The sequence below is a fragment of the Festucalex cinctus genome, chromosome 5 (assembly GCF_051991245.1).
Source record: "Festucalex cinctus isolate MCC-2025b chromosome 5, RoL_Fcin_1.0, whole genome shotgun sequence".
In the NCBI taxonomy this organism is placed as follows: Eukaryota; Metazoa; Chordata; class Actinopteri; order Syngnathiformes; family Syngnathidae; genus Festucalex; species Festucalex cinctus.
Window position 1 is genome coordinate 18,756,258 of NC_135415.1, and position 27,958 is coordinate 18,784,215.

The 27,958-nt window shown below is 38.1% G+C and overlaps 1 protein-coding gene across 3 annotated transcripts; it reads left to right on the forward strand.

Annotated features, from left to right (window-relative positions):
- The first annotated feature begins 1,018 nt into the window (after positions 1 to 1,018).
- On the forward strand, positions 1,019 to 26,209 carry tmem161b (transmembrane protein 161B). 3 transcript variants are annotated; one of them, XM_077522498.1, is made up of 13 exons: positions 1,019 to 1,629; positions 5,479 to 5,568; positions 15,414 to 15,517; positions 16,175 to 16,255; positions 17,513 to 17,610; positions 18,183 to 18,339; positions 20,840 to 20,991; positions 21,103 to 21,163; positions 21,263 to 21,403; positions 21,550 to 21,663; positions 22,976 to 23,150; positions 24,290 to 24,386; positions 24,463 to 26,209. In XM_077522498.1, the coding sequence occupies exons 2-13, from the start codon at positions 5,551 to 5,553 to the stop codon at positions 24,738 to 24,740; spliced, it is 1,476 nt and encodes a 491-aa protein (XP_077378624.1). In that variant the 5' UTR covers positions 1,019 to 1,629; positions 5,479 to 5,550; the 3' UTR covers positions 24,741 to 26,209. The 3 variants fall into 3 exon arrangements, with proteins under 3 accessions (XP_077378624.1, XP_077378625.1, XP_077378626.1); XM_077522499.1 differs by having other exon boundaries at positions 1,040 to 1,178; XM_077522500.1 differs by lacking the exons at positions 1,019 to 1,629; positions 5,479 to 5,568 and adding an exon at positions 12,258 to 12,502.
- Positions 26,210 to 27,958: the final 1,749 nt, after the last annotated feature.

Genomic DNA, 27,958 nt, shown 5'->3' on the forward strand with positions numbered 1-27,958 from the left:
ATGTTTGTGTATTCGTGTGCTTGCAAGTGTGAAGATGCATTTTGGTCTTGGTAGTGATTGATTTTCAAGTGTTGAATGTTGACTGAGTGTTCAACTATCCCGAGAGGGACGACACCTCGCTGCCTTCTCCTTCGCACTGTCCGCTTTCTCACCTCTGCCCTCGCTCATTGCCAACCTCCATTCACTTTCAATATCAGTCCTTCCCCTCCTTCTTCCCTGATGGCTTTATTGATAGGGAACATTGATATCAATTGCTGGCTGAAATGAGCCGCTGTCTTGCCAGTCGTGGCTGGACATTCCTCATGCGGGTCAATAAAAGACGGTCATGCTTGGTAATTTACCGAGAGGTGGAACTCACAGCTGCTGTAGCCTACCAGTGAGATCGAGATATATATTGTGTCAAACACCGATATACAGAGTGGAGGAAGCAGGAGTGATGGGGAATGGAACATCACAGCTTTTCAATTTTGCTTAAATAGAATCACTTTTGTGCTCGCGCTCCAATCTGTACAGTCAGCAATCACTTGCCAACTGTATGTGTATTTGCACATATATGCAACGGTATGGGAGTGGGTGTGGAGATAAAGAGGGCATGCACGGCTGCAAATGGATCAATTTGTGCTCCATCTGCTGTTGTATGATATTTCCGAAGGCACTTTGGAAAGTAGCCAAAGGGATCACAGTCTCCTATAGGGCACTCATAGAAATACTTGCAAATGTAAAATTCTACCACATATATCTGTATAGTGGAAGATCCAAAAGACAAGGATAGCAGTAAAAGGTGGTGTAATTTAGAACTTCACCAACATTTGCAAGAGCAAACCACTGATGGATAATAATTGCTGTAACCGCTGTTGTGTGGATTACTGTTTGTTTTCTTTGCCTTTGGGTGTTTGTTGCCACCCACACCAGAGAGGGCGCTGTAGGGAATGTGTACGCTTAAAAGGCAAGAGCAAGACACAGGTGTCAAACAAAAATGAAGAAGAAGAGGGAAACAACAAAGATAAGTCTTGCCCCCTTTTTTTGCACACAACCAACAATGTTTGTTTATTTTATGTCTGTCAAAAAGTTTGTGTCAGTTAAGTTGAAGTTGTTGGGTTTTTGTTCATTTTTTGGTCTAGTTTTCATGGTGGATTTATTGTTTGTCAAGCAACAATTAATTCAGCAGTCAACGAAAGGTACTTGTGTTTGTAGCTGTTAATGCAACACAGTGAGCTATAATTGCTTCAGTAAACCTTGTAACATTTTAGCTTAGTGGACATTTTAATAACAAAAAAATGTGGGAGTCTTATGTACTGGTACCTGTGGCTAGAAAGTGAAGCGCGGATACTCTCTGTCACCAAAATACACAGGTGCAGTCAGTGAATGGGGTAATTGTCAACAGTAAATCCTCTTACCACAGCTTCTCAAAATATCCTTGTATGTGGAGCCTAAAAAATAAAACAAATATAGGGGTCACAGATTTAAGAGTCGGCAGTTGTATTATTATTTTTTCCACAGTGGTCCTCTTCAGTCACGTTCAGCCATGCCGTGTCACCAGGGCTGTTGTACGTGGCCATCAGGAATTTTGTGAGAATCCAGCATGACTTGTCCGCTCCAGGCCGAAATTGTTGTGGACAAAAGTGAAACGTTAGTAAAACTAAGGCTGTTATAGAAGTTAATAATGTACGTATTGTGGAAAATGAGGGAGACCGTTTATGCAATTAGGTGTCACAACAGTAAGTCACTCTCATGATTTGGCTGGCATTAATGAAACAACCATGAAATAAAATCAATGCTCCATTTTATATTTTCACTTGTATGACGTTATTAATTAAAGGCAATGTTAAAATTTGGACTTGTCTTGTAAACTGTTGATGGAGGAGGGCGCCAAATAAAATCTTGCCTAGGGCGCCTCGTTGGCGAGGGCTGGAAATATTTTCTAAGCTAGCACAATGAGTGCTAAATCAGATTTTTAATACATGCGTCAACTCCACTTGCCATGCTTTAATATTGAAATGACAATGGTGTGTGGATGATAATATTCTACACTGAAACAAAGTCAGATCTTGGAGCAAACACCCAAGAGAGTTGCGTTAGCTTGTAGTGAACTACAGTAAGTCAGTTCAGCTGTGCAAACTTGACATTTGGATGGTTGAAGTGCATCATCAACCTGCCGCTCGTCATGACGACTGAGGGGAACAAAACAGAGGCAACGCTCCTCTGTGCTCCACCATTAGTGATGTCGTGTCAGCCGCTCCCGAGGCCCCGGCTTTGTTTTCCCATCATGGCCTCGCCGCCGCCTGCTTGGTTTAAACAAGCTGTATTCTTCTTCAGCCTTTCAATTATACCATGCCCCGCAGCAGCTCGCTGCCTGACAGCACATCAGCAAGGATGGGAGCTGAGAGAGTGGGAGGAGTGATTGAATTTGGTGTTTGGCGTAGGGGTGTGGTTCTCTTCCTGCGTATTGGCATTGTCAATGGTTACTTTTAATTGCTCGCGACTAGATATTTGCTGTATGTTGAAGGAATTCTTTGGAATGTCAAACCAATAGGGACATCTACAGGCGATGTTTCAGGAAATTTGTCTTATAGGGCTGGGTATCGATTCTAATTTCCTCAATTGATTCGATTTCGATTCACAAGAGTTCAGTCAGTTCGATTCGGTTTTTCCCCATTCGATTCGATTCACTTCAGTCCAATCCGATATTGATTAATTATGGAACATAAATTATTTTTAAATGTCAAGGATGTAATTTAAAAAACAACTAGAACTGGTCAAATGATTTAGTTTATTAATGCTAAAAGTACAGTAACAACTGCTGTAATCGCATAAGTGTTAAACATTGACATCAGCAAGGATGAGATGAAAATATTTTCATTATTCTAATTTAATAATTGTGTGTGTATGTATATATATATATATATATATATATGAACTTAAAATATTCTGAATCATCTTAAAGTAAATAAAATAAGTAAGAAAATACTTTTAAATTCAGTAAATTTCAAGAAAACAGTAAGAAGAAAAACAGCTTTGAAAATTCTATTTTGTTAAGAATTTATCGGGGGGGAAAAGATATTTAAATAATCGATTCATGGTTTTATGAATCGATATTGGGCTCAAAAAGGAAAATCGATTTGATATCGATTATTTGATTTTTTTTAAAACCCAGTCCTTCAGATATATGTATAAAATTGTACGCTGAGCTGCACACACTGTTAGGAAGTAACCAAGTACATATTTTTAGGTGTAGTTTATTTTTATTTGAAAACAGATATCTCTTCCCTGTCCATTATTTACAAGAACTGTTTGATGCCATTTGTCTAGTCTACTCAGCAACAGGGTTATAATAGATTTCATTCTATTTTATTTTGTTGTGACTCATGTTTTTTCTTTTATTATTATTATTCTGTTAGTTAAATTAGCTTTTAGAGCGGGTTTATTTTGTATTAGTTGTACTTTTTTTTCATAAAATGTTTAGTTTTTGTTGAGTTTTCATTCGTTTTAGTTTTTTATTTTTTATTTATATTTTTATTTTATTTTTTTAGATAGGGCGCATTTGTCGAGTGCATGATTTAAAAAAAAAAAAAAGTCACTAACTAGCACTGTGCAATGAGTAAAGTAACTTACCATTCCTAAACAACCATTCAGTAATATAGAGATAAATACATTTACAACGAACCTCGAAAGCTTGCATGCATGAAATTGATTGACAAAGACAAAATTAAGCAAGTGAAGTAGCGAGGGAACGCTGTAATTATACAATAACAGTTAGTTTTACTTAAAGCCTGTATACCACTGAAGGGCGAGTGTTTGCAAGTGTTGTTCGCGAACGTCCGCTTTGAGTTTTAATCTCAAAGTAAATTCTCTTCACTTCGTTGCCGAAAGAAAAACTATCGTGGTCCAGTTGTCTCATCGGTGTGCCTCCCCAATTCCTTCATCCCAGACACAGGTCAAGTTGTTCTATTGAGAGTGCGCACACAGACGGAAACCATGGAAGCACTAAAGCAGAGCGTCTAGACACGGCCCCTCGCTCCTGACCTCTGTTAGCCCCCCGACTCCCAAGGGCCCGATAATACTTTTGTTTGCATGTTGATCAATTCTAGTTCCTGCCATTGTAGTCGGTCGGCAAATATGTGAACATCCAAACTTGGACTCGACTTAGACTACAAATACTCAAGTGACTCAAGGGAGTTTTAGCAATGATAAGCCATTTATTTTACAGACTACAGCACGATTGATTGGTTGATCCCCCCTACTTCCCAACAAAAATAAATAAATATAAATAAAAAAAAACAACAACAACACAAATATCATTTATTCATCTTTTGGGTACATTTCCTAAAATATATCATAATTTTTAACCAGATGAATCTTATTCTTCCAATTTTTAATGCTAGCTAGTCAAGTGTGCAAGTGTCTTTGTTCAGGTGATGAATGTGTGGAGTTTTGGGCCCTCCGTTCCCACACATTGACTACAAGTCTGCATTGATGTTTTGCGGGGCCGTCTGGTGATTTGGGCATGAATTATCGTCTAGTCACACGGCATAAATTAACAGACAACCTCAGACGATGTATACAAGACCGGTCAATGGCTAGCTTATGGCTAGATGTTATGCTAATTAGCTTGTGTTTGCACACCACATCTGTGCTCTTTTTTTTTATAGTGTTTTTTTTTTTCATCCATTTTAAAAACTGGTCTTCTCCATTGATGTCTCGTTTCAAATAATATAGTCAATGTAGCTTAGTTTTTAGTTTCAAATCGTCCCTTGGACTCGACTCATTTTCATGTTAATTTCGCTATGTTTCATTTTTAATGACTGAAGTGATATTGATATAAAGAAAATTTGATGGTGACCTGAAAATAAACAACAGCCATAATGTGGTTGCACAAGTGACTACACACATGCCACATTGCCATTGTCTGAATAAAGTTCAGCTGTTCTAAGTGAGCTTTTTTTTTTTTTTTTTTTTTTTTTTTTTTTTTTTTTTTTAACTTTCTAGCAGAAACCTGAAGGTAACTGTCCATACTTATTTAGAAACACCCCCATGAAGCTGAATCTAAAATATTTACAAAAATAATTGGCTATTGTATAATGAATGTGAAGCTTACGTAAAAACATTGTGCATGGTTATGTTTACAGCAACTTCTGTAATACAAATTCTAATGAACAGTGCATCCTCCAATTACCACCTGCAGGGCTGCTTACGCACTACTTACGCATGCACGCACACGCACCCCCGCGCCCACACACCCACACACACAAACTGGTCATTTGCAAATAATAATAATAATAATAATAATAATAATAATAATGGAAATTATTGAAACATTTTTGTTATTTTACAATGACATAATTCACAAATTTACAAATCAATAAATCAAAAAATAAGTTTTAAGACGAATTTTAAAAGTGGACAGTGTTGTCTAATGCTAAAAGGCAGATTATTCCAAAGTTTTGGGCCGCAGACTGAAAATGCTCTTTCTGCTCTCAGCTTCCGCTTGGAACTCTGTACCTCAAGGAGGAGCTGGTCAGACGTTCTGAGCCGCCGAGCAGGCGCATAAGGATGGAGAAGTTCAGAGAGGTAAGTTGGTGCTAGGCCATTTAAAAATTTAAAAACAAATAGAAGAATCTTAAAATGGACTCTAAAATGCACAGGAAGCCAGTGGAGGGAGTAAAATCAGGGTAATGTGATCCCTCGCTTTCGTGCACCAGTTAAAAGGCGAGCATCCGCATTTTGAACCAGCTGAAGACGTGCCATGGAAGACTGGCTCACTCCAAAATACAGAGCATTACAATAATCTAGGCGACTCCTGATTAAAGGTGTTCATTTAAAAGAAAAGGCTTAACTTTAACAAGTTGCCGAAGTGTCATCTGCATAGCAGTGGAAAGAAAGGTTACGATATCTAAGGGTGGATCCCAGAGGCAGTAAATATAATGAAAAAAAGAACAGGCCCTAGAATTGAACCTTGACGCACACCATACACAAGAGGAGCAGGACAGGACTCTGAGCTACCGAGGCGTACACACGTTATTCTGTCAGCAAGGTATGACCTGAACCACTCTAGCGCACAACCACGGATACCTACAACATGCTGTAATCTAGAAATTAGAATATTATAATGATAATCCACACCACAGTATCAAAAACTGCTGTAAAGTCCAGCATAACAAGTATGACATCATTGCCCTCATTAAAAACGTTCAATAAGACTGACTCTGTGCTGAAAACATAAATTTTATACCATTTTTATACAATTTTAACAGCCTCCTTGACATGAAATTAGTCTGTATGTGGCCCCCTTCCCTACAATGAGTTTGAAACCCCTGTTTGAGATTGTCTGTTTGTGTCAGACGGTGTCTCATTTCATCATGGAGTCAGTGTAAATATGTGCCGCCATGCTTAAACAATGATGGCGGTGTAGTGCAGCTGTCCATCTTGTCTCGTTCAATGAAGGGGGGCCTTTTTTTTCAGGGGCGGAAAAGCGACTAGCCGCTGAGAGATGGTGAAATACTATATTATTGAATTACCCTGATTAACAATTTAGCCACGATCAGGCGAACCATGCGTATGGGGGGGGCACCCGTGGAGAGACCCGCAGACCATTCATCCCCACAGCGCCAAGGTCGAAAGGTGCCCCAAGTTCACAGGCTCAGGCCTTTGTTATGTTAATTGACGTGCCCAAATCAGCTGCCTGCTCCGTGGCCAGACACAAGCACTTGCCTGAGAACTTTCAGCCAGTCGTCATTCCGCTGTTCATCTTAGCACCCCCACTCCATACAAAACAATCCCCCTTGACACATTCCATGCACAATCCAGCATTTTTATTTTTTTTTCTATGTAGAAAAAGGGTGGGGCACGTGGGTGTTGGGTCTGGTTGTTCTTTTAAGACCTGCAGCTACAACTTCTTGTTTGAAATATTCACTGGAAGTCAAAAATGTACAATTGTATTTTTTTTAATTAATTTATTTATTATAAGATTATTTGCATAATATATATATATATATATATATATATATATATATATATATATATATATATATATATATATATATATATATATATATATATATAAAATCTATTAATGTGCTGTATATTTACTTAATATAATTTGTAAATGTAAATGAAATGCATTTATGGAACTCATTTTACTAACAAAATAAGGGGAAATTCTGTCAATGTCTTTGCAAGGGTATACAGGGGGTGCGGGTTTATTGGGCCGATTGTTGGGCCGATTGGCCTTTAATACATGCGGCTTCATCTTTTTCTCAGCAAAGAAAGAACATGATAATATTTAGTGTATTTATTTAATCCATCCATATTTATTTTTAAAATGTACAATTTTGTTATGAAACACTTTCACCTCAAAGTAATATAATTTTGCATTTATTATTTTTAAATATATTTCTATTTAAAAATAAATAACATTAGAATGTAAAATATTACATTTAAAATGTTAGCCACTGATGATGTAGTGGTTCACTTGCCTTCCCTTTCAGGGACAGTGTGAATGTGATTGTGGATGGTTGTCTCCACCTGCAGTGAGTGATTGACTGGCTAGCCTGGATATGCGCAATACAAAATGGAGGATGTCAATGTCATTGAAATAGTTTACACTGTACAGCAAAATACAATTTTGGAACATCTACACAGATAATACTGCGCTATCTCGAGGGAGGGACAATCAATACACATAAAGGGGTGTGTTGATAACACATGTACTGGAAGTCAAGGGTCAAATTCTGGTCAAACACCCTTGACTGGAGGTCAAAGTCTTTAACATGAGTGTGCCTTTGGTTCATTGTCTACAGCGGCATTTACTGCATTTTAAGACAATACAGATAGATAAAATATCAATACATGTAACAAAAAAAGACAAAATGCTATGAAAATTTGAATTTTTAATGTATTTTTATTCTTTTTCTTTGTAGTGGGAGTGTATTTTAAATATTCATGCACATGAAGCTATACATACATATTACATTAACAATGACTGCAAATGAACACGAATACATAAAAAAACACAATAACAATAACATGCAATATAATTATGTACCCTGTCTGGATGACACATTGAGGACAGCCATGTCGTCCTGAGTTGCAGGCGTCAATGAATAACTTCTCTTGTCTCATTCACTTCCGCTCAAGACAACAAAAAAAAGTCCCATCAATGCAAATGAGAACCTGAGCAGCCTCATTTGACACTCAGAAAAGCAAGAGAAAAAAAAGAAAAAGAAGAAGAAATCACAGGTTGTGTTAGTCACACGTGGCAACGGATGTTCCATGTTAAATAAACAGTCAGTCACATCCTTGGATTTTTAGTCTGCAGTCACCAAAGCGTCTTCACGCTCACGCCGCCACAAGAGAAAATAAGGACGCTTCTAATTCCGCCAGCATAATTGCCTGATTATAATGAGCTTCTCTCTCTCCTCCTGTCTAGCTCGGCCTTCATTTCTCTGTGCACGCGCACACACAAATACACACACACTGTATCCCATTTGCAATATAAATCAGAATTGATATGAATAGGGAAAACATGCATTCATATGTCATGACGTGGGTCCGTGTAGGATAAAACGCAGCGCATACAATAAATCGTCTATACATTAAAATGACTACGTTGACACGGAAATTAATGCTCAAGCTAATCTTTTGATATTGTGGCTTTGCAAACATAACACTGACAAATGGGAAGCTAATGCAATGTCATGCGCGCACATTAAGCATCCACTATACATGTTGGATCGGTAACGCAAAAAAAAAAAAAAAAAGGCAAATGTTTCTACATGTAAGAATGATATATTACAGTATGTGTGAGATAAAATACTGTGGTTGAGTAAAAGGTATGCCTGAGTTATTAAAATGAGGTCGTGTTGGTTGTTAAATGTGAATAATGCAGCCCAAAATATTTCATGCTAAGCGTTGTTAAAGTAGAATTTAGGATGACATTTTATTCAGATTATTTTTTGCCAATGCGCCAAGCAAGTGCAAATATCATTGAACATGCTGTCGGATTAAATGATTATTATTTTTTTTTTAAACATTGTGGAAAAAGATTATTTTATTCTCATTAAAAAAAAAAAAAAAAAAAAAAAAAAGGAAACATTTCCAAGTTGTTACGTCATGTCACTCTATAAATGACACTGTAAAAATTTGACACGAAGAAATAACACCGTAAATGACAATGTAAAAATTTAATACTAACAAAATACACTGGCTATAAATAAATCGCCACACCGCTGTTCAAACGCCAGGTTTTTGTGTGTATAAAAAAAAAATAATAATAATTAAAAAAAATACTTCAAAACTTTTGCTGCCATTAAATTGACCTTTTATCTGTACAGCTTGATTGAAAAATAAATTAAACCATTTTGAGAGGGGATGTAAGGAATTAAATGCCTCTGATTGACCCCCAATAATGTTCATTCTATTCGGCTTTTTCTCAATGTTTTTTATTTTTTATTTTTTTTCTAGTAGAAGCCTACAGATTTTATGCGAACATTGACTTCTATTTGGAATTATTCAGAATTCCTGCCATCTTTTCTAAGGCCAAAAGTTCCATCTTGAGAAAAACTTCATGCAGGTATGTTGTACTTTTGGTCATAAGCAATTTTGTGGAAAGCATATCTTTTGGGATTATAGGCAAAAAAAAAATTTGAACCTTAATTTCATCAAAAAATAAATAAATAAATACCAAACACATGTTGTAAAAATTATTTATTTTGGTTACTAAAAAAAAAAAAAAAAGGCATTTAAACAGGGGTGTGTGTAGACTTTTTGCATCCACTGTACATGACTTAGCAGGCCTGAAATATCAGACCACGCACAAAGTTGTGAAGTAGTTGTTATTCTACCTGCAGTTGCTTTCGCTTTGGCTGTAGTGTTGTCGCCGTCGTGTTCCGCCAGGATTTGTTCTTCCGTCGCCCTAAAGCTGTCTAAGCTCAAATGCAGGCTAAATGAGCAGAGCCACTCATGAATGCTCTTGTTTAATTACACTCCCTGATGGGAAAACCACTGAGGGGGGAGCCTGAACACAGTCACGTATCTGGGTAGAAGAAGAAGAAGAAGAAGAAGAAGAAGAAAAACAAAACCCTGATAGGCCTATATATTTGGGATTCAGATATAAACACAGCGGCCATTTTATTAGGCACGCCTCTCAAAATAACATTCAAAAGTCCGATTGGATTTTTTTAATAGGATATTTCTTATTGTGGTTGTAGTGTATAACGTAGTATACCATACCTCTCAAAAATGAGAAAATGAATTTGACTGAATTAGATCTTTGGGCGGGTGTATGTAATGAATGTGTCCGGTGAGTGTGCGTATATGTCATTATTATAATAGCTTTTCTTTCTTCATGCCACTATGAGGACTACGTAATGAATCTGAGCGAATGAGAGAAATGCTATTCTACGTCATTTTATAATTAATGGGACAGAAAATTATTTCCTGTGATTTTCTTCCCAGTTTTCACACAGAGAATTTAAGCCGTTTTATTTCCTGTCATACAAACGCCTGTTTTAAATGCCACAATCTCCAATTCAAGCAAAAAGCTTCTCTGCCTTCTGTAACAGGGCCGTCCGTGTGCTACAAATAAATTATTCATTGGTATTTGCATTTGCATTGTAATTTGCATTCGTGTACAGTAGATTACACAGACTGGAGAACGAGGCGCCGCACCAAAGAGAATTACATTCACCACCATTTTCGGTCTTGCTTGCTGAGGAGTCGACTTTTTGTTCTATTTTCTTCCTGCGCTCGGAGCGAGTACACTGCTGAGATCAGTGACACACATTTCAAACTGCTGTTTGATTAATAAAAGAAGGAAACCACGTATAATGCACTCCCACAAAAAAAAAAAGGCCTTGCCATAAAAAATGAATGATGACATTCAACAGTGAGTCTATTTGATTGACTGGGCTGAGATTTTCACTGTAATATTCTCAACATCTTTATTTATATTGTAAGACGAGTGAGCCAAAAGCAGCAGCAAGCGCTGAGGAGATGTCATACGGATTAAACACTCAGAAGGAGTATGGAACTCGCCGAGATACTCTGAAGATTCTGGCTATTATGTTTCATCTAAAAATAACAAGGCTGACTAAAAAGACGAGAAGAAGAAAAGCAAACTCCAGAGAGAGACGCGTTCAAACGGTAACAGTGATGGCACCGAATTGTGATATGGAAGACAAGCAGCAGAATGTACAGTAGGAAGACAGCTCACTTTAATTATAAATAATCAGCAGACAGAAGGTGTAGTATCAAAATATAGTCTGATTCAATTTGTTGCACTCAAATTTCATCCATCCATTTCTATGCCGGCCCTAATTAGGGTGACAGGTGAGTCCATCTATCTCAGGTGACTTTGGGCGTGAGACCAACTACACCCAAGACTTTTTCGCAGGACACTTATAGACAACTATTTTCACTCAAAGTTCCCACCTATGGAGACTTCACAGAAAATGGGAGGAAGCAGGAGTACGTGTAGAAAATTTACACTAACATGAAGAAGGCCAAAATTGAGATTCAAACCCAAAACATCAAAACTGTGAGGCAGTTTTGCTGACCACTAGGTCACTGCACTGGCCAAAGCTGAAAATATGTTCCAAATGAATTATTGTGTTGCTCAAATCCAAAATTAAAAGTAGGCCAATAAACATTATTAAGAACATAATGCTTTATTAATTAATATTTTATTAATTAATAATTGTGACACTGTTTCTATACAGAAAATATGAAAGACTTCATATATAAAACCCTTTTGTTTTTTTATGCAAACACATCTGGAAAAAAAAAGTGCTGTACATAAATACAAATCTAACATTAACACACAATAATAAACATTCCCCTTTATCAAGTATTTTATTTACCACAAATACAATTTAAAAATAAAAACAAAGTTTACAAAAATACAAGTGGGTTCAAGTCAAAATTTTAATTGAAGTCAAATAATGTTTACACCGTTCAGAGAATGGATGAATGGATTTGTAAATACTGACTTGACAGGAAAGACTCCAAATAAAGCTAAATAAAAAAAACAAAAAAAACAGTGCCTCTGTGGTCCGCCACCCAACATAGTGCTCCGATTAGAGCCTGTTAAAAATTATACATTACAACGCATTTTTGAGTTATACTTTGATGAACATACGCCATACAAATATTTTATATTAAAATTGAATTTGTTTATAAATAGAAGACACGCATTTAAAGATAACGTAAAGCCGATTTTCTCACAGTAATTTAGCAGGCATATCCTCCGACACCTGCTTACCCGGAGTTTCACAGTGACCTCTACTGCTGTTGAAAATACTTGGTAGTGGAGCAGCAATCGTTTGGCTTGATTTTGAAGATGTAAACCGCGCCGGTGGCCACAGTGACAATTTGACTGAAAATAATAATTCATTTTGTATGTAAACGTCCCAAGAAGGGCTTATGTGCTCCTCCTCGTGTCATCTCCGACTCGGAGTGCTGTGTGTTGTCGGCGTTGAGCCTGTTTCAGCTGCACTGCATCAACATGGTAAGTGAGACAGCGAGCTCGATGTGATGCGCGGTGCTTGTTTATTGTTTTGATTTGCATGACTTAAATGTGATTTCATGTCACCGGACATAATTCATCTGACTGCCTTGAATAGTGATCCCATTCAATCTATTTTGCAGCAGCGTTTAGCTTCTTGCTTAACTAACCGGTAGCTAACTCTGAGGTGCACCTGATCTCGTTTCATTCGTCTACTGCATTCAGTGGACAATGTAAACGTTTTAAATAACATTGACACGCTTTGGTTTACTATGTCTTCCTTCCTGGTGCTTCATGTTTGAGGCTGACGATATTGTGCAATTCAAAGATGACACAGCTATACCTGTTAGCTTACTTGTGAGCCTTTTGGGGAAGCTGAGGTGTCTGCATGTACCTGAATCAGCTTGTTTGACCCCTGGATGCCCTTAGAGTAACTATGATGTTGAATTGTGTATTATAAATTTCTGTGTGAGTTAATAAATGGATCACACATAGCAATTAAAATAAAATAACATACGTCAGACTTTATAACCTAAAATATTCAATAATTGTTTACAGGTGGGCCAAATGTGAGTTCCTCTAAACGTTTGACTCTTCATTTTAAGTTAATTTCAATGTCTTAGTACTTTTGGGACAGCTTGCTGGTTGCCGTACTCTAATAAGAAATAGATCAGCAAATCTCACAAGTGGTAACTCTTTATGCCTTTCAATGACTCCTCCAGTCTGCATCTTTGTTGCAACCTGTTAAAACAGTTTCAAGACCATCTCGTTGTCTAATTCTAATTGAACCAGAAAATATATTCAGCTGTTGTGAATTTTGCATTCATCCCACATTATAAAATCATATGTCAGGTAAACCAAGTTTTGGCTGGATCTCTACTCTTCCATGCTGCTTAATGGCCAGCTGCTTGCTTCCACTTAACTCATTCACTGCCTTTGACAAGTATACTTGTCAATTGTATTTTTTAGAGCGGTGCTAAATGGGGGCGAATCTGAGCATGCTCCACTGTAAATATCAAACTTGGAAACAACTTTACTGCTGCCCAACCACCGGTAGATGACATCATTGCCCCATTTTATAGGAAATAAACACAGTTTCAGAGTCCATGGGAGAAATGGCTGTATTTTGGCAAACCTACATTTTTCTGCTGTCAATTATAAAAGAACGGGACGGGACAAAAAGTAGGGAGTCTATTCTGTTATTTGGTAGATTCGGTTTATATATAATTATTGAATGTAATATCACGTGAGTATTGGAAATGTAAAAAATTTCTATAATGACTGGCAGTGAATGAGTTTTAAGAAAGAGCAGCTAACAGCGTGGAACAAAAGTGAGTAGTACACTTAAGAATGAAAGTATTTGAACTTTTGAGGTTGTGTGTGGAACATTGAGCTCTCAGCAAACAAATACTACTCGCTGTTAGCTAACAATCTATGAATCCAACAAAACCCAAAGCAGCTCTTCTTACCTTGCTCAAAGCCACCGCTGGCTAATTTAACCATATTGGCATATTTTTCCCTTGAGAGGAAATGAGTACTTGAACACACACATTCACACTTGGGGGAAAAAAAAAAGGTTCAATAATATTCTGAGGTCAGCTTCATGGGTAGCAAACCCCCCCTGCCTACCCCCCACAGATTTCAATTGGTTGTCTGGTGAAGGGGTTCAAGCAGTATGGGCAAGATAAGAGAAACCGTGCTGGCTCAATTTCCTCGAGGTGCGAGAATGGTCAACGGCACCCACCTAACCAACTTGAGGTGGCGGGCTTTTGACCCGTATAGCACACACGGGATTGATGTGAGGTGGAGGTCTTGAGCCACAGACGTTATGTTTGGCCACCAGTCACCTCTGAGCAAAGATAATTGCCACGTTATTGGCGCTCTCTCGCTCTCTCCTCTCTCGCTGACTTGGGAAGAAGTATTGACATGTGGTTATGGAGCTCACACCAGGTGAAATGTGCATGAGCCCCATGACCAATTTCAAATGTAGGTCTAGTGTACGGCTCACGTCCTTTTCCGCTGACGTGGTTTGAAAACAATACATTGAAACAATACATGTTTTATGTGGGATCGACTTTGTGTACAAACATGGTGTTCCATTTACCTTATTTATTTATTTATTTATTTATTTATTTATTTTACAAGTTTTTACATTTGACTGCAGTGCACATTATTATTAAGAAGAATACCTTCGTTTTGGCGGACCATCACAAACAAACCTAACAGACAAATGAACGCTGCAATTAATTCTGTTCTTGCTGAATTACTCACTGTTTCCTTGTTGAATGGTGAACAGCGAGAGGAGCTTCATGCATTTTTAGCTGGTAAAGATGTTCAAGAATATGTATAGATATGGCTGATTTATTTATTTATTTATTTTTAAATGAAATGTCTTTTTTTTTTTTTTTTTTTTTTTTTTTTTTTTTTTTTTTAAATCTCCTTGTGTGCAAAGCGTTTCTTTCTGATTCCCGAAGACTTGAGCAAGTTGAGCCAATGTCGACCTTGCTAACAGTGGTCGGATTAAAGCACAGCTTGATGGAGAATGATTGAGCTCTTAAGTACTAAGTGAATATTGATCTATGTCCGCGGGCTTGATATTGAGCTGCTGTGCTGCTCATTCTTTGTGTAGCTACCGTAGCCCTTCCAGCTTTTCATTCTCGTCGGTGGTTTAGGAGGCTAACATTGAGACAGGTTTAATGGAAATGTGATAGTCAGGCTGTACGCTTCTCTACTGAAGTAAAATAAATCATGTTTTGAGTTCGTCGTCAAGTTTGTGGTGCCTAATCATTCGCCAATACTCGGTATAATGTGTTGCTATGCTATCCTACCTAAACCATGAATAACTTCACCAACTTTTAAGTGATTTTGTTTTCCCTCCCAGTTAAATGCCACTTAAACCTTTCTGTTTTCACAGGGTGTGATCGGTGTGCAGCTGGTGGTTACCATGGTAATGGCCAGTGTGATCCAAAAAATCATACCTCATTATTCCTTTGCAAGATGGCTACTCTGCAGTGGCAGGTAATTCACACTGCCACACAGCTTTGTTTTTCTTTTCTCTTTAATGTGTATTCTTGAATTCTAAGAAGTTTGGAGATTAATAATAGAGATGAAAGTAAGTAGAACAGTTTGGATAGAAGAAGGCAAAGAATGACAAAAATACTAAAATGACCCAAGAGAATGCGGCATAAGATAAAATGAAAGGTTGTCCTTTAATTGGCATCACAAATGTTTTTTAGTAAGCAAGATTTTGAAGGTAACATTAAAACAATTTACAATTGAGGTTTTAGACTGTTTTTTTTTTTTTTTTTTTTTTTTGTAATTCACTATTATATAATTAATAAAAAAGCTGCTGCTACCATGTTTTGTCATTCACATTCGAAAAACGGGGTCTGAAGTTAGCGGTGCTTTTTTTTTTTTTCCTTCTTTCCCATATTATGCACTTGAACGAGCCCGTTTCCAATGTTAGGCTATAACGGTGGATTATTTGATATCTTAAAACATTTCACAAGTGCTTCTTAAATGTGTATCAAAGGCACTATAAAGAGCTGTAGGGAACACTTTTGTTCCATGAGGATTTCACAAATAGCTTTGAGTTGCTCGAAATGCTTTAAGTAAAATTCATAGACTCAAGATATTATTTCTCACACTTGTCCCATATTGCTCTTGTTTTGCTAGTCTGCGGTGGTATCAGCATCCTACGGAAGATGAGTTGAGGAACCTTGCTGGGAAACAGAAGGGACAGAAGAGGAAAGACAGGTATGTGTGCATGGCGAATAGATGGGGGTGATGTCATGCTAGTAGAAGCTACCCTTTCACCCCAGAAGGAAGAGAGAGAGAAGGTGTGGTAGCTGGAGATCATCATGGTGGTGAAGAGATCAATCACATTGATGGCTCTTTGTTTAAAAAATAATAATAATAATAATCCTACACTGCAGGCAATATAGAAACATTTTTAGCAAACGACTGTTGTTACTAGTTACAACAATAGAATGTGTAGACTTTTCTTTCCTGACCAGAAGTCGACCATAAATCATGTTAATACCCTTTGTGGCTTATCACTGATACTTTTGTGGAAATGTATTCAAACACTTTGACAAATACAGACTGGAATGTGAGGGAGAGCAGCTTGTGCTCATCTGCTTTGTCTTGTCTTACCTTGTTTTCGTCCAGGATTTTCTTCGAGCATTAGTAGTAGTCCTATTTAGGTGATTAAAATTCTGTTTGTGGTGTTTTTGGACCTCAGTCAATACTCTAGCAATATAAGCCAGCAAAGGGATTTTTTGCTCTCAGGTTAATTTACTGGTAACTGATCCAAGGCCTCTCTTTTCCATTGGTGCAATTTATTGGACTGATTTTAGTTTGTTGACCTTGAAAACATTCTCTAAAAACAATTGTGTCTTCAGTGGGAGAGTGTTGAATCGTCGGTTGAGCACATGAATTTAGGGCATTTCCCCGTGTGCTCAATGTCTTAATCGGAATTTAAATTGAAGTCACTACTGGAAGTTAATCCCAAAAGGGTAGGCGGCGTGTTCCAGAGTATTCCTTTTCTCTGACCCTGTATGAGGCAGGTTGGTGTTCTGCGGCACCACATGTTCAATAATCCCCCAAAAGAAAAAAATATGGACCACTGTCTTTTTGCCAGCTCATGCAATGGAGCTCACCTTCCATTGTTGGCTCACTGACTCCCTCAGTGGGATGAAGCCGAGCCCCTTTTTTTGCTGTCAGGTTCCTCGGAGAAGAAATGTGTCTCGGGTGTGTTTTGGCCCGGGACTCTTACAGCGTCTTTGTCCTGTGAATGTAGTGCACACACTGGGCTGAACAAACACAGGCCAGAACTGAGGAGGCCCATCAGATAGTTGCTTCTCTTACCTGCTGTGACTGACTTAGTTCTGCCTATAAACTGCAGTTTAAAAGAAATGACAAGAATTCTTTATCCATGTGCACTTTTTTATGTATGTCTAATTTTGGAGTAGAATTACATTTTATTCATTTTTATGTTGCTCCTGACACCAGGAAGTACAATGGTCACATAGACAACAAGCCGCTAACGGTACCCAAGGACATCGATCTGCAACTGGAGACAAAATACATCACAGAAGTTGACACATTAGGTACAAACATTTTCTAGAGTTAATTTTTTTCTTATTTTTTGCCAACATTCTTAAAGTGGAAGTCAATCTTAAACATGTATTGACAATATGTTATATGTGACCTTATTATTCTAAACATGACATTCTGATTAATATTACATTTGTGGAATATGTTATGAAGCAAAATGTAGCCATTTTTATCCATCTCAGGGGGCGGCCATTTTGTCACTTACTGCCAACTGAAAATTGCATCAATTACTCAGGGCTCAGGCAATGACCAATCGCAGCTCACCAGTTTTCAGAAGCTGGGCTGAGATTGGTTGTTATCTGAGAGCTGAGCAACATTGATGTCATCTTCAGTCAACAGCAAGTGGCAAAATGGCCGCCCCCAAGATGGATAAAAATGGCGGCATTTTGCTGCTTAACTCATATTCCACTAATGCAGTATTAACTAGAATACCATATTTAGACTAATGGGGCTGCATAGAACATATTGTCACAAAAAAAAAAATGGGTTGACTTCCACTTTAATACAATGCTAATTGTGCCATATGATTATTTGAAAAATAATTTCCGTTTTTTTGTGCCTTCAGCATTGCACTACTTCCCCGAGTTCCAGTGGCTGGTTGATTTCACAGTCGCGGCGACTGTGGTCTATCTAATAACGGAGCTCTACTACAGTGTTGCTCAACCCTCAGGAGAGATGAACATCAGTGTGGTCTGGTCCATGCTAGTACTCGCCTTTGTCGTGTATCCTTCAATCAGTCCTTACATGATGCCACGTCAAATGTCCTCTCAATTGAGAACCTGCATGCAGTATTCGAATCAGATAAATGCTGTCATATGGAAACCAAAGACCATTTGAAAGCATCTGTTTTGTGTCGCCAGGCTTTCAAAATGACACCAGAAGGTCGTTTTTAAAAGCGGATTCTACAAAATCCCTCTAGTTGCGTCTCACACTGTGAGCAGCTGCAAAAAGAGAAAACTATCATGACAGTACTATGACAGCATTGAACAATAACCTTTAATATAAGATGTAAGTTGTCCCTGCCAGAGTGACAAGAAAAATAATGGATTTTCTCAGATCGGTGTCCTGAGACTAACAGTCAGTGTATCTCAATTAGTCATCGGGTGTCATCTGCTTGAAGAAATAAACAGCTTACTTTTCAATCCATTAAAAAAAAAATCAGTGAAAACAAAAATAGCTTCTATTAATTGTATTTATGTAAAATTACATAGTGCATTGGCTCAATAAAGGTTGGAAAACACTTATCAGTGGTTCTTAACCTGGGTTCGATCGAACCCCAGGGGTTCTGCGAGTCATTCTCAGGGGTTTGGCGGAGGTCAAGACAAACACCCGACTTAAGTGATACATGACGATAAGCCTTGCTTGGCCATCATTGGCTGCAGGTAATTGCACTACATTGATTGGTATATCTGTGCTGTCAAGAATTTAGTGCGCTCAGTAGTCGACTTGTGGCTGTTGGGATGGTACGTCAGGTGATGCTTTATTATTGTAATCCTTTATATAAATATGTTAAGGAAAAGAAAGTTGTTGGACGAATATGTGTAATATTGACACGAATGATATGGTGTTCCACAGGGTTCAATTCACACAGGGTTTAGGACAAAATCACCACCAGAAATGAAGACAAGCCCTGATCTGTAAATTGAGAAGTAGTTTGTTTGTTTAAATCCTGTATTTAAAAAGTGCCTTTTCCAGAGGCAAACCGGCAGACTGGGCCTTGAAGCAGACGGACACAATGTGAACTCCCTTATTCCTTCACATTGCAATCATTTTGTCTTAAAACCCTCGTATATTAAACGCCACAGTTTAGTTGTTTCTTTGTCTGTAAGAGAGGCCAAATCATTTCAGCAGGACTGTGTAGATCCAAGCAGCAGCGGAGGCTCTAAAATGATGTGGCGATCTCCTACCAGGCTTGACTGCCAGCACCTTTCTGGTCCGCGGCTCCCTGCTATTTTGCTACGCTGAATGATGGCCTAATAATATGCATTATCCGTGCCGCCAAGCACAGGAATCAATCTTTTCCAGTGCTCCTGGTCAACCTCGGCTCGCCGCGGTCAGATGGTGTGTCATTTCCTGGCTACGTCAAAAGATTGGAGACCTAAATTTCCCAGCGCAGCACCTGACGTGATCGGCGGGAAGGAATAGAGCGAGGGCCAGATGACATGGGGCCATGAATATGAGGGAGCGTGTTTGTTCAATATATGTGCTAATGGAGCACTTGATTTTCAGTTTTCATTTGTGATGACAATGTTTAAGACTATCTGGACCTGCAGCCGGCAATACTCTGCTGTTAGCCTTCACATAACAGCGGTGTGCTCCTAAAGGAGTTTTACAAGATCACTTTGGTGTCTGAGCTCTGTAGCGAAAGAGAAATATTGTATCAAAATGTTGCATTTGCATGGATTAGAATGGCCTGCTTTGATGACGGTGCAGGTGCTTCAAATACACTGGATATACTGTAAAGTCTAGACACCCCTGTACAAATGTTTTTTTGTGATGTAAAAAATGAAACCAACTAGATGTCCAGACTGACCAGAAATGGTGGCATTTTGCCCATAAAATTTGAGGAAATACAGCTGAAATTTTCATCTACTCGCGCCAGTGCGTTTTTTTTTTGTTTTTTTTAAATAGCTATTCTTAAATTTTTTTGTGGCTATAAATTTCTGCTTCACATTTCAGCCAATTTCTCAGTAATATAGTGAATATGAGCGGTATGAATATTGACAGTGTGTGCCCCTAAATCTTGTACTTGCGCCCCAAAAATGTCTGATTTGGGGCTACGTTAGTCTGGAGCCCTGCCAAGGTAAATTTGGTCAGTACTTTTAAAAAAAAAAAAAAATATTTTTATTTTTTTTTTTATCATTGAGTGCAGGGCAGTTGTTGTTTTTTTCTTTCAGAGATTTCACATCACTGAGATCAAAAGTTATTCCCCAATCAAGGCATGATATGGAGTCAGTGGATTTCCCGATGACTTGTTACTTGTACAGTAGCTAAAAGTTTGGTGCCTTTACTGACATTATATCATGCAGATCTTGCTAATATACCGTTTGGTGCTACATATGTTAGCGCAAAAGTTTATCATGGCTTTGTGTCGTTAGAAGAAAATAAGAACAGTAAAAACAGTGTTCAAATCAGTAAGGACGTAATCATCAAAAGCAATTTTTTCTGACCAATTCTTGAAGTGTTCCACAGGAGACAGTTTCCTTGACTGTGGCCCTTCAGTAAGATTCTCTTCTCTCTGACGACTCACTATTTTAAGCTGGAGGAAGGAGGCGAGCGCTCCCTCTGCATCACTTTCGGTTTCTTCTTCTTTGTCAAAGCCATGGCCATCCTCATCGTGACTGAGAACTACCTGGAATTTGGTCTGGAAACTGGTGAGTATCGCATCACTCTTTGCAATCTTCAACCCTCACCTTCTGTCCTTCTCAAGGTGAACCATCTGCTTTTTTTTATTATTAATTTATTATTATTTTTTTTATTTCAAGGTTTTGCCAACTTCTCTGACAGCGCACTGCAGTTCCTGGAACATCAGGGCTTGGAATCGCAGTAAGTTTCTATTCAGTAAAGTTGATTGCCTTCAGAAACTCTTCCTGACTCACCGTCATGTTTTTTTTTGTTTTCTTTTCTTTTTTGTTTCCTTGACAGGGGTCCCATTTCAAAACTTACCTTCAAGCTCATCCTGGCCTTCCTCTGCGCCCTGATTGGAGCCTTTTTAACCTTCCCAGGTCTGCGATTGGCCCAGATGCACCTCGATGCCCTCAACGTGACCACAGCCAAATTTACACAGTGAGACGCTGTCATTTCATTGTTTAGGCTTTGTCATGTAATTTGATGCAATTGAAGACTTAAAAACATTAAAATTCAGATTAGGCTGTTTCCATAAATGTCTGTGCAAACATTAAATCTCCTTTTGTCTCTTTCACTTTTGGAAGAACTTTGCTTCATATCAATTTCCTGTCCCCACTCATCATGGTCCTGCTGTGGGTGAAGCCCATTACCAAGGATTACATAATGAACCCCACCCTGGGAAAGGACAGCTTACCTTTGTGAGTAAACTGCATCCAACTTCAGTTCCGCTTGGTTGATCCATACACTTTGCTCTCAAACGTGACAGCATGTGTTGAACAGATTTTGTAGACCATATTTTAATCGAGTAAAAATGTGCTATAGACCAGTTGTTTTTAATGTTGTTGGAAGTACTGAACCCTAACTGTTTCCTCTGCACATTCACCAAAACGTTCTTGATTGAAAAATATAATGTGATTTTATTTTATTTTATTTTTTTCTCAAATTCAAAACAGATATAGGGATTCACAAGTGAACAAAATGAACAGGGAGAGGAGCCTTTATTTTTTATTTTTTTTTATTTTTATTTTTTTGTTTTTTTTTTTAAATCAAATCTGGCTATTTTGGCATTGCAAATCATGCAGTTTGGATGCTGACTCCCATCACTCAACTGGATATTTATAGAGCACTTTAAAGCAATTCCCGCGGTGTTCTTGAGATGGAACCCAGGGGAAGCAGATACAGTAAACAGCAGAGGCCCCAGAATTGAACCCTGCGGAACACCATACATGTCAATTCATATGTACATATTTGTCCGACCACTTTTTTTTTTTGGCTCGACATAGTATGGAGGGACAAATACTAATAAAAAAATAAAAAATACAAAAATCCCATGATGTACCCTCACAACAGCACCAAATTCCCTGCAGCACAGATAGGCCAAGCAATGTAACGTGATCACCTGCAGCCAATGATGGCTAAGCGGGTGTCTCATCACGAATCATTTGATTCGGGTCTCTGACTTGACCTCCGCCAAACCCCTAGGGTTCGAGCAAATCCAGCTTAAGAACCACTGCTATAGACACAAGAGTATCTGCACCTGCAAGAAGTCAAGCACGTTTTGCTGCTTATAACAGTTTGCACTCACCTGGGAAAATGTTCTACTCGATTTTGAAATGTCTGTGTGAGCATTTGTCCGTTCATCCAGAAGAACATTTGATGGGTTCTTCCACACAAGACTCATCCGACCATGTCTTTAGGCCCTTGCTCAAACATAACAGGGCCTTCACAAAAGCACTGGAAGCACAACAAAATTGTCCAAATTTTAACGTATGATGAAATGTAAGACGTCTTATCAGACATTCTGTGATTGAACAAGATTTGTCTCAAGACTTTGCAATGACTCAACAGTTCCTCCAGAGTGCAAAACCCCTCTTTTCCCCATTGCTCCAACTTTATTTCCCCTGCGGCACGCAGTCCGAGTGATGGAGTGATGTAGCGGTAACAGCGAAAAGCCGCCATCCGTCTCCTCCTTATGTGACTCACCGACGCGTCCCGGTGTCTCTGCGTCAGGATGGCTGAGCAGACCTACGACACGCTGCGCTTATGGACCATCATACTGATGTGCGCGCTGCGGCTGGCGATGATGAGGCATCATTTGCAGGCCTACCTCAACCTGGCGCAGAAGGCCGTGGAGCAGATGAAGAAGGAGGCGGGGCGGATAAGTACCGTCGACCTGCAGAAGATGGTGAGTGACATCATTTGCGTCATAATGCTTATTCTGGATTCCGGGTAGCGGGGGATGTCAAACTTGTTTCCGTGGTAGGCCGCGTTATTTTTAGGATGAAGCGTGACTTTTTAAACTGTGGGATCTCAAAGTGGGAACAGGCCTCGTCCACAGTAGCATCCCATTGACTGTGCAGCTGTGCAAATGGCGCTCTGTGACTACAGTATCTGAGTAAAAGCAAATATGGATACTTGGAAGACACAATTATTGCTGTCAGGAGAAAAGGACCCATCGAAATTAAATCAAATAATTAGCAATTGTCTGTGATGAGTTGTACAATGGCTAGAACTGGTCTCTTCATGTCTTTTTGAAATTAAGTTAAATAAAATAAAAAAAATTGAAATTTCAAAAAGTAGGAAATATTTTTTTAGAAATTAGTCTAAATTAGTTTTCTGTTTTTATTATTATTATTATTATTATTATTATAATTATTATTAAAATAGGATTTAAAAGACTAGGATTAGGTTAATTAGGTTTTAATTAAATTTAAATTAAATAAAATACATTTTTTGTTTAGAAATTTCAAAAAGTAGGAAATATATTTATTTTTTTACAAATTAGTCCAAATTAGTTTTTTTTTTGCTTGATTATTGTAAATTAATAGGATTACAAAGACCAGAAAAGTTACAAGAAATTAGTTTACATTAATAATAATAATATTAATAATGATATTATTATTAATAATAATAATAATAATAATAATAATAAAATAAGTTAAATGAAATAAAATGTTAAGAAATTTCAAAAAAAGTAGAATAATATATATTTTTAAATTTGGTAGTTTCCTGTTTTTTGTCTTGCTTAAGATATGATTTAAAAAAATAGGATTTTTTTTTAACTATAAGAAATAAAAATAAACACTGAAAACTCTTAAGTTTTCTTTTCCTTTTTTTTTTTTTTTTTTGTACTTTTCCTATATATGTTTTCACCATTTTTGCTAGTTTTCTTACCCAACATGGAAGACAAGTTTAAATAAACTAGGACAAGTAAATAAGAATGAAAATGCAAGAAGGAAAACCGGGCTTTCATATCTTGATGTACATTCTCATATTAAAAATATTGATTATGTAGTTGCTGACTCTATTCCCCCCCCCCCCCAGGTTGCACGTGTATTTTACTACTTGTGTGTAATCGCACTACAGTATGTGGCGCCGCTGGTGATGCTGCTGCATACGACTTTGCTGCTAAAAACTTTAGGTGAGCCTTGTTGGTGACTGTCCTTAAAATTCAGCCGACACCAACGCAAGACCCAATTTGTCATTTCTGCTATCAGGTGGACACTCGTGGGGTTTCCATGTTGAAGAAGAGCTGCCTTGCACACATCAAATGGACTCTGTTCCGGGGGAAGTGCCAATAGCACCCCCGGTGGCGGATGCGGGAGCACGGACTTCCGCCGTCCAACTATCCGTCGCCCTGGGGGGCCTGAAGTCCGTCTTCAGCCCTTTACTTTTCCGGGGCCTCTTCTCTTTCTTCACGTGGTGGATCGCCGCCTGCCTCTTCTCCACCTCCCTTTTCGGCCTCTTCTACCATCAGTATCTCATGGCGGCATGAAGCAAGGCCCACCACCTCGCCGCAATGACTCAACATATCATCGGAACGATTGGTTCGACTCCCAGTGCTTCCTCCACAGATGGAAACTGTTTTTACATTCACCCCTTTGTATTCACTTCACAAGATTTCTTACATTTAGTAACAATCACAAACGTGACTGACAAAGTAATGACTCATTTGGTCACAATACTGTATCTCATGCTGGACACGCATTTTTTTTTTTTTTTTTTTTTTTTGTGTGATGGTTGTCTGCAGTTATTCATATGAAAATGTTAATTACTGAATTTGGAGGTTAACATGTTGGGTACTGAAAAGTCACCGAAACAAGCTGCCCTGCTTGGGTAACTCGGTGCTGAAAGTGTTTGAAATGGAGCGAGAGGGAGGAGCCAATCAGATGAGAAGATTTGTGAGCATGCGCGTGAGACTCCCGTGACTGAGGAACGAGCCGTGAGCTCGTTCAGAGACGATTGCTTGAATGTGTCCAAATGAAGTTCAAGTTGAAGACGTTCCAAGAAGATGTTGAAACCGCTTTTATTTTTGAAACTGAGCCATTTTGCAACAAGTGTGGAGCTCTTTTTAAAAAGGAGGGCTCAGCTCGGGGTGTGTGCTGTTTGCATGCATGCCGGCGCCATTAGGACAAAATGTGTCGGCTACTGTTGATGCGAAATTGCCTTTTGTTTTCCCTGTCCTTGATTGTTTTTCTTACTCCAATCACTTTTTTTTTTTCATATGTTTTTCTAACAAATCAAGTTGTTTTTTTCTTCAATGGTGCCAAGTGTTCCCATGGCCGTCTCAGATCACATCCCCACCTTAAGGGCCTTACCAGTTCATGAAGAATTGTGTTTTTGTACGTGCAAAACATGACCGAAGTGTTTCTCTTTACAGATGTCCGAACCTTTCAACAAAGCGGGGCACAATTTCCAACTCTATTGTGCCATCTTAGTTCTTTGCTACATTTGCTAGGTGGAACTTTTTAAGTTGTTTTTCCACTGTTGTATCTGAACACATTCTTACTTTAGCAAAACTGGGAAACAATGAATGTATCGACTGCCTGATTGGATGTGATTTTTTTTTTTTTTTTAACTTCCCCACACTTCCTTTGATCCATTCTGCTACAAACCTAATGTGGTCACAGATCTTCTTTTGTCCTAATGTTTTTATTGATCTTGTTCTATTTATTAAAGATTTCTAGGCCTGTAAACGTGTTATTTTAACACCAGATCTTGCTCTGTGACTTGAATCAGTTTTGTACATGTTTTGACAAATTAATCTTTTTCTTTTAGTGTGGCCTGTTCAGTTGGGGAAGTAGCTGGGATACTTTCAGGATTCACTTTTATTCAGTTGAGCACCACTAAAAGTTTCGCTTTTATTCCGTTACATGGATTCACAAAGTAATGTACTGATGTTGCTCCTTTATGTATTTATTTTGGCATCGGAATTTGTCTTTAAATAAATTATGTTCTCTACTATGTGGATGTACTTTCGTCCTTCACTCTTGTGTATGGAATTTTGAAAAATGGAGAAAAAAAATGTGTTAAAGTATGTTTATTTTTCTTCATTTTTTTTTTTCAACAAATAAAACAAAAGTAGAATGTTACTAGACTAGAGTACTTACAGGTGGCCTCTATCAGTCATTTAGGTCGACAGATAATTCAGAAATCAGAGAACTTCTGGAATCAGTTGGCTGCACTTAGAGAAAAGGGGGCGTGTGATTTCACACCTAAAAAAAAATAAAAATAAAAATATTTAAATATATTTTTCACTTCATGGTTGTATCCCACTTGGTGTTGATTCTTCATTTAAAGTAATTTTCAAAAAAAGCCAATTTTATATTTTCATGTCTGAAGCCTGGATGTGACAAAAGGTCAAAAAGTTCAATGTGGGGGTGTATTACTTCTACAACTACTGTCAGCGAAAGATTTTAACCACAATTCCAAACACACATCACATTGTGTATGCACACAATGGCTTGTGTACATAAAAGGAAGTATGACTGCATTCAAGTATCTCTATTCAAGTTTTTTAGTTTTTTTTAAATCGAACTCAATACAACTGTTAGCACTCCAGTTATGATATGTCCATGTGTAAACTGCTATTGATTAAGACAGTCAGTGGCCATCAATTTGGCGTGTTTTGCTTCTACGTCCTTGCTGGAAGGATTGGGGGTAGAAATGACCAATGCTTCCAAAGTCCTCTCAGCGCGAGCTTTCTTCTGGGAATTACATCAGGCCTCAAGTGCCATTGTCGGCCAAGTGGCCAAACTGGGCCAATGCATTCATTGGTAGGTACAGATCAATAAGAGATTATAAGCTTTCCACATAGACTCGATTGGTGAAGAGGTTTCCCCCATTCACTCGCTTTACCTACTCGATTTTTCAAACCTCAATAGTCATTCAAGAGAGATTGTGTACAGAGTCCTCAATAAATTTCACGATTCAAAAAATATCCACTTGTCAAGTGCATTAGATACAATAACCCCTCATTTTTGGCTGTTGATATTTTTCTTAGTTAGAATCAATATTACTTTTAGGGTCATTTAACAAAGTGTGTCCTTGCACAAACAAGCACCGATTGAGGCTGTCAGTGGCCACTCAAATGTAACCTTTACTATAGGAAATTCAATCCACACCATTCACAGTTGGGCGTTTGTGCCATACTGTATACTGCTTTTGTGATGTTTAGTGGAAAGTAATACATATTTGAGACCCAGAATTAGAATATATACAGTAGTAAATCTGGAGAGAGTGTAAGATTCCAAACTTTTACTTCAGTCACAGCTTACCTTTATTGCAGTAAAGTAGGAGGAATGCAAATAACACAATATACACTAGACAGGTTTTCCAACTTTTTGTCATGTGTGCTTCGTGGTGATGATTAGATATGGTTAAGGCAGAATTTAGGGTTCGGGTAGAGATGCATTAAGGGTGTGTGATTTGAGTTTAGTGATTATTTTATTTAATACTTAATCTTTTGTGTAATACATCATCAACTGCACACATTACTGATATTAAGGCGTTACATTTAGTTATATTTATTTGAGTAACTGAAGAAAAAAAAATACTTCTAAGCAGTGGAGTATCAATTATTCTCCAGGGGCTGCCATTCGTAGTAGTACGTCATTTTAAAATTGCACATCTTCATCTTCAATAAACAATCGCCATTAATTGTGCTTCATTCAAGTGACGTTTTGTTTTAGTTTGTTGAACTTTAGCAAGAAT

What these genes read in the sequence shown, in the direction of transcription:
- tmem161b (XM_077522498.1), top strand. An exon ending in GGAATTTGGTCTGGAAACTG is followed by an intron (nt 20,992 to 21,102) that starts GTGAGTATCGCA and finishes TTTTATTTCAAG; the next exon opens with GTTTTGCCAACTTCTCTGAC. An exon ending in CATCAGGGCTTGGAATCGCA is followed by an intron (nt 21,164 to 21,262) that starts GTAAGTTTCTAT and finishes TTTCCTTGACAG; the next exon opens with GGGTCCCATTTCAAAACTTA.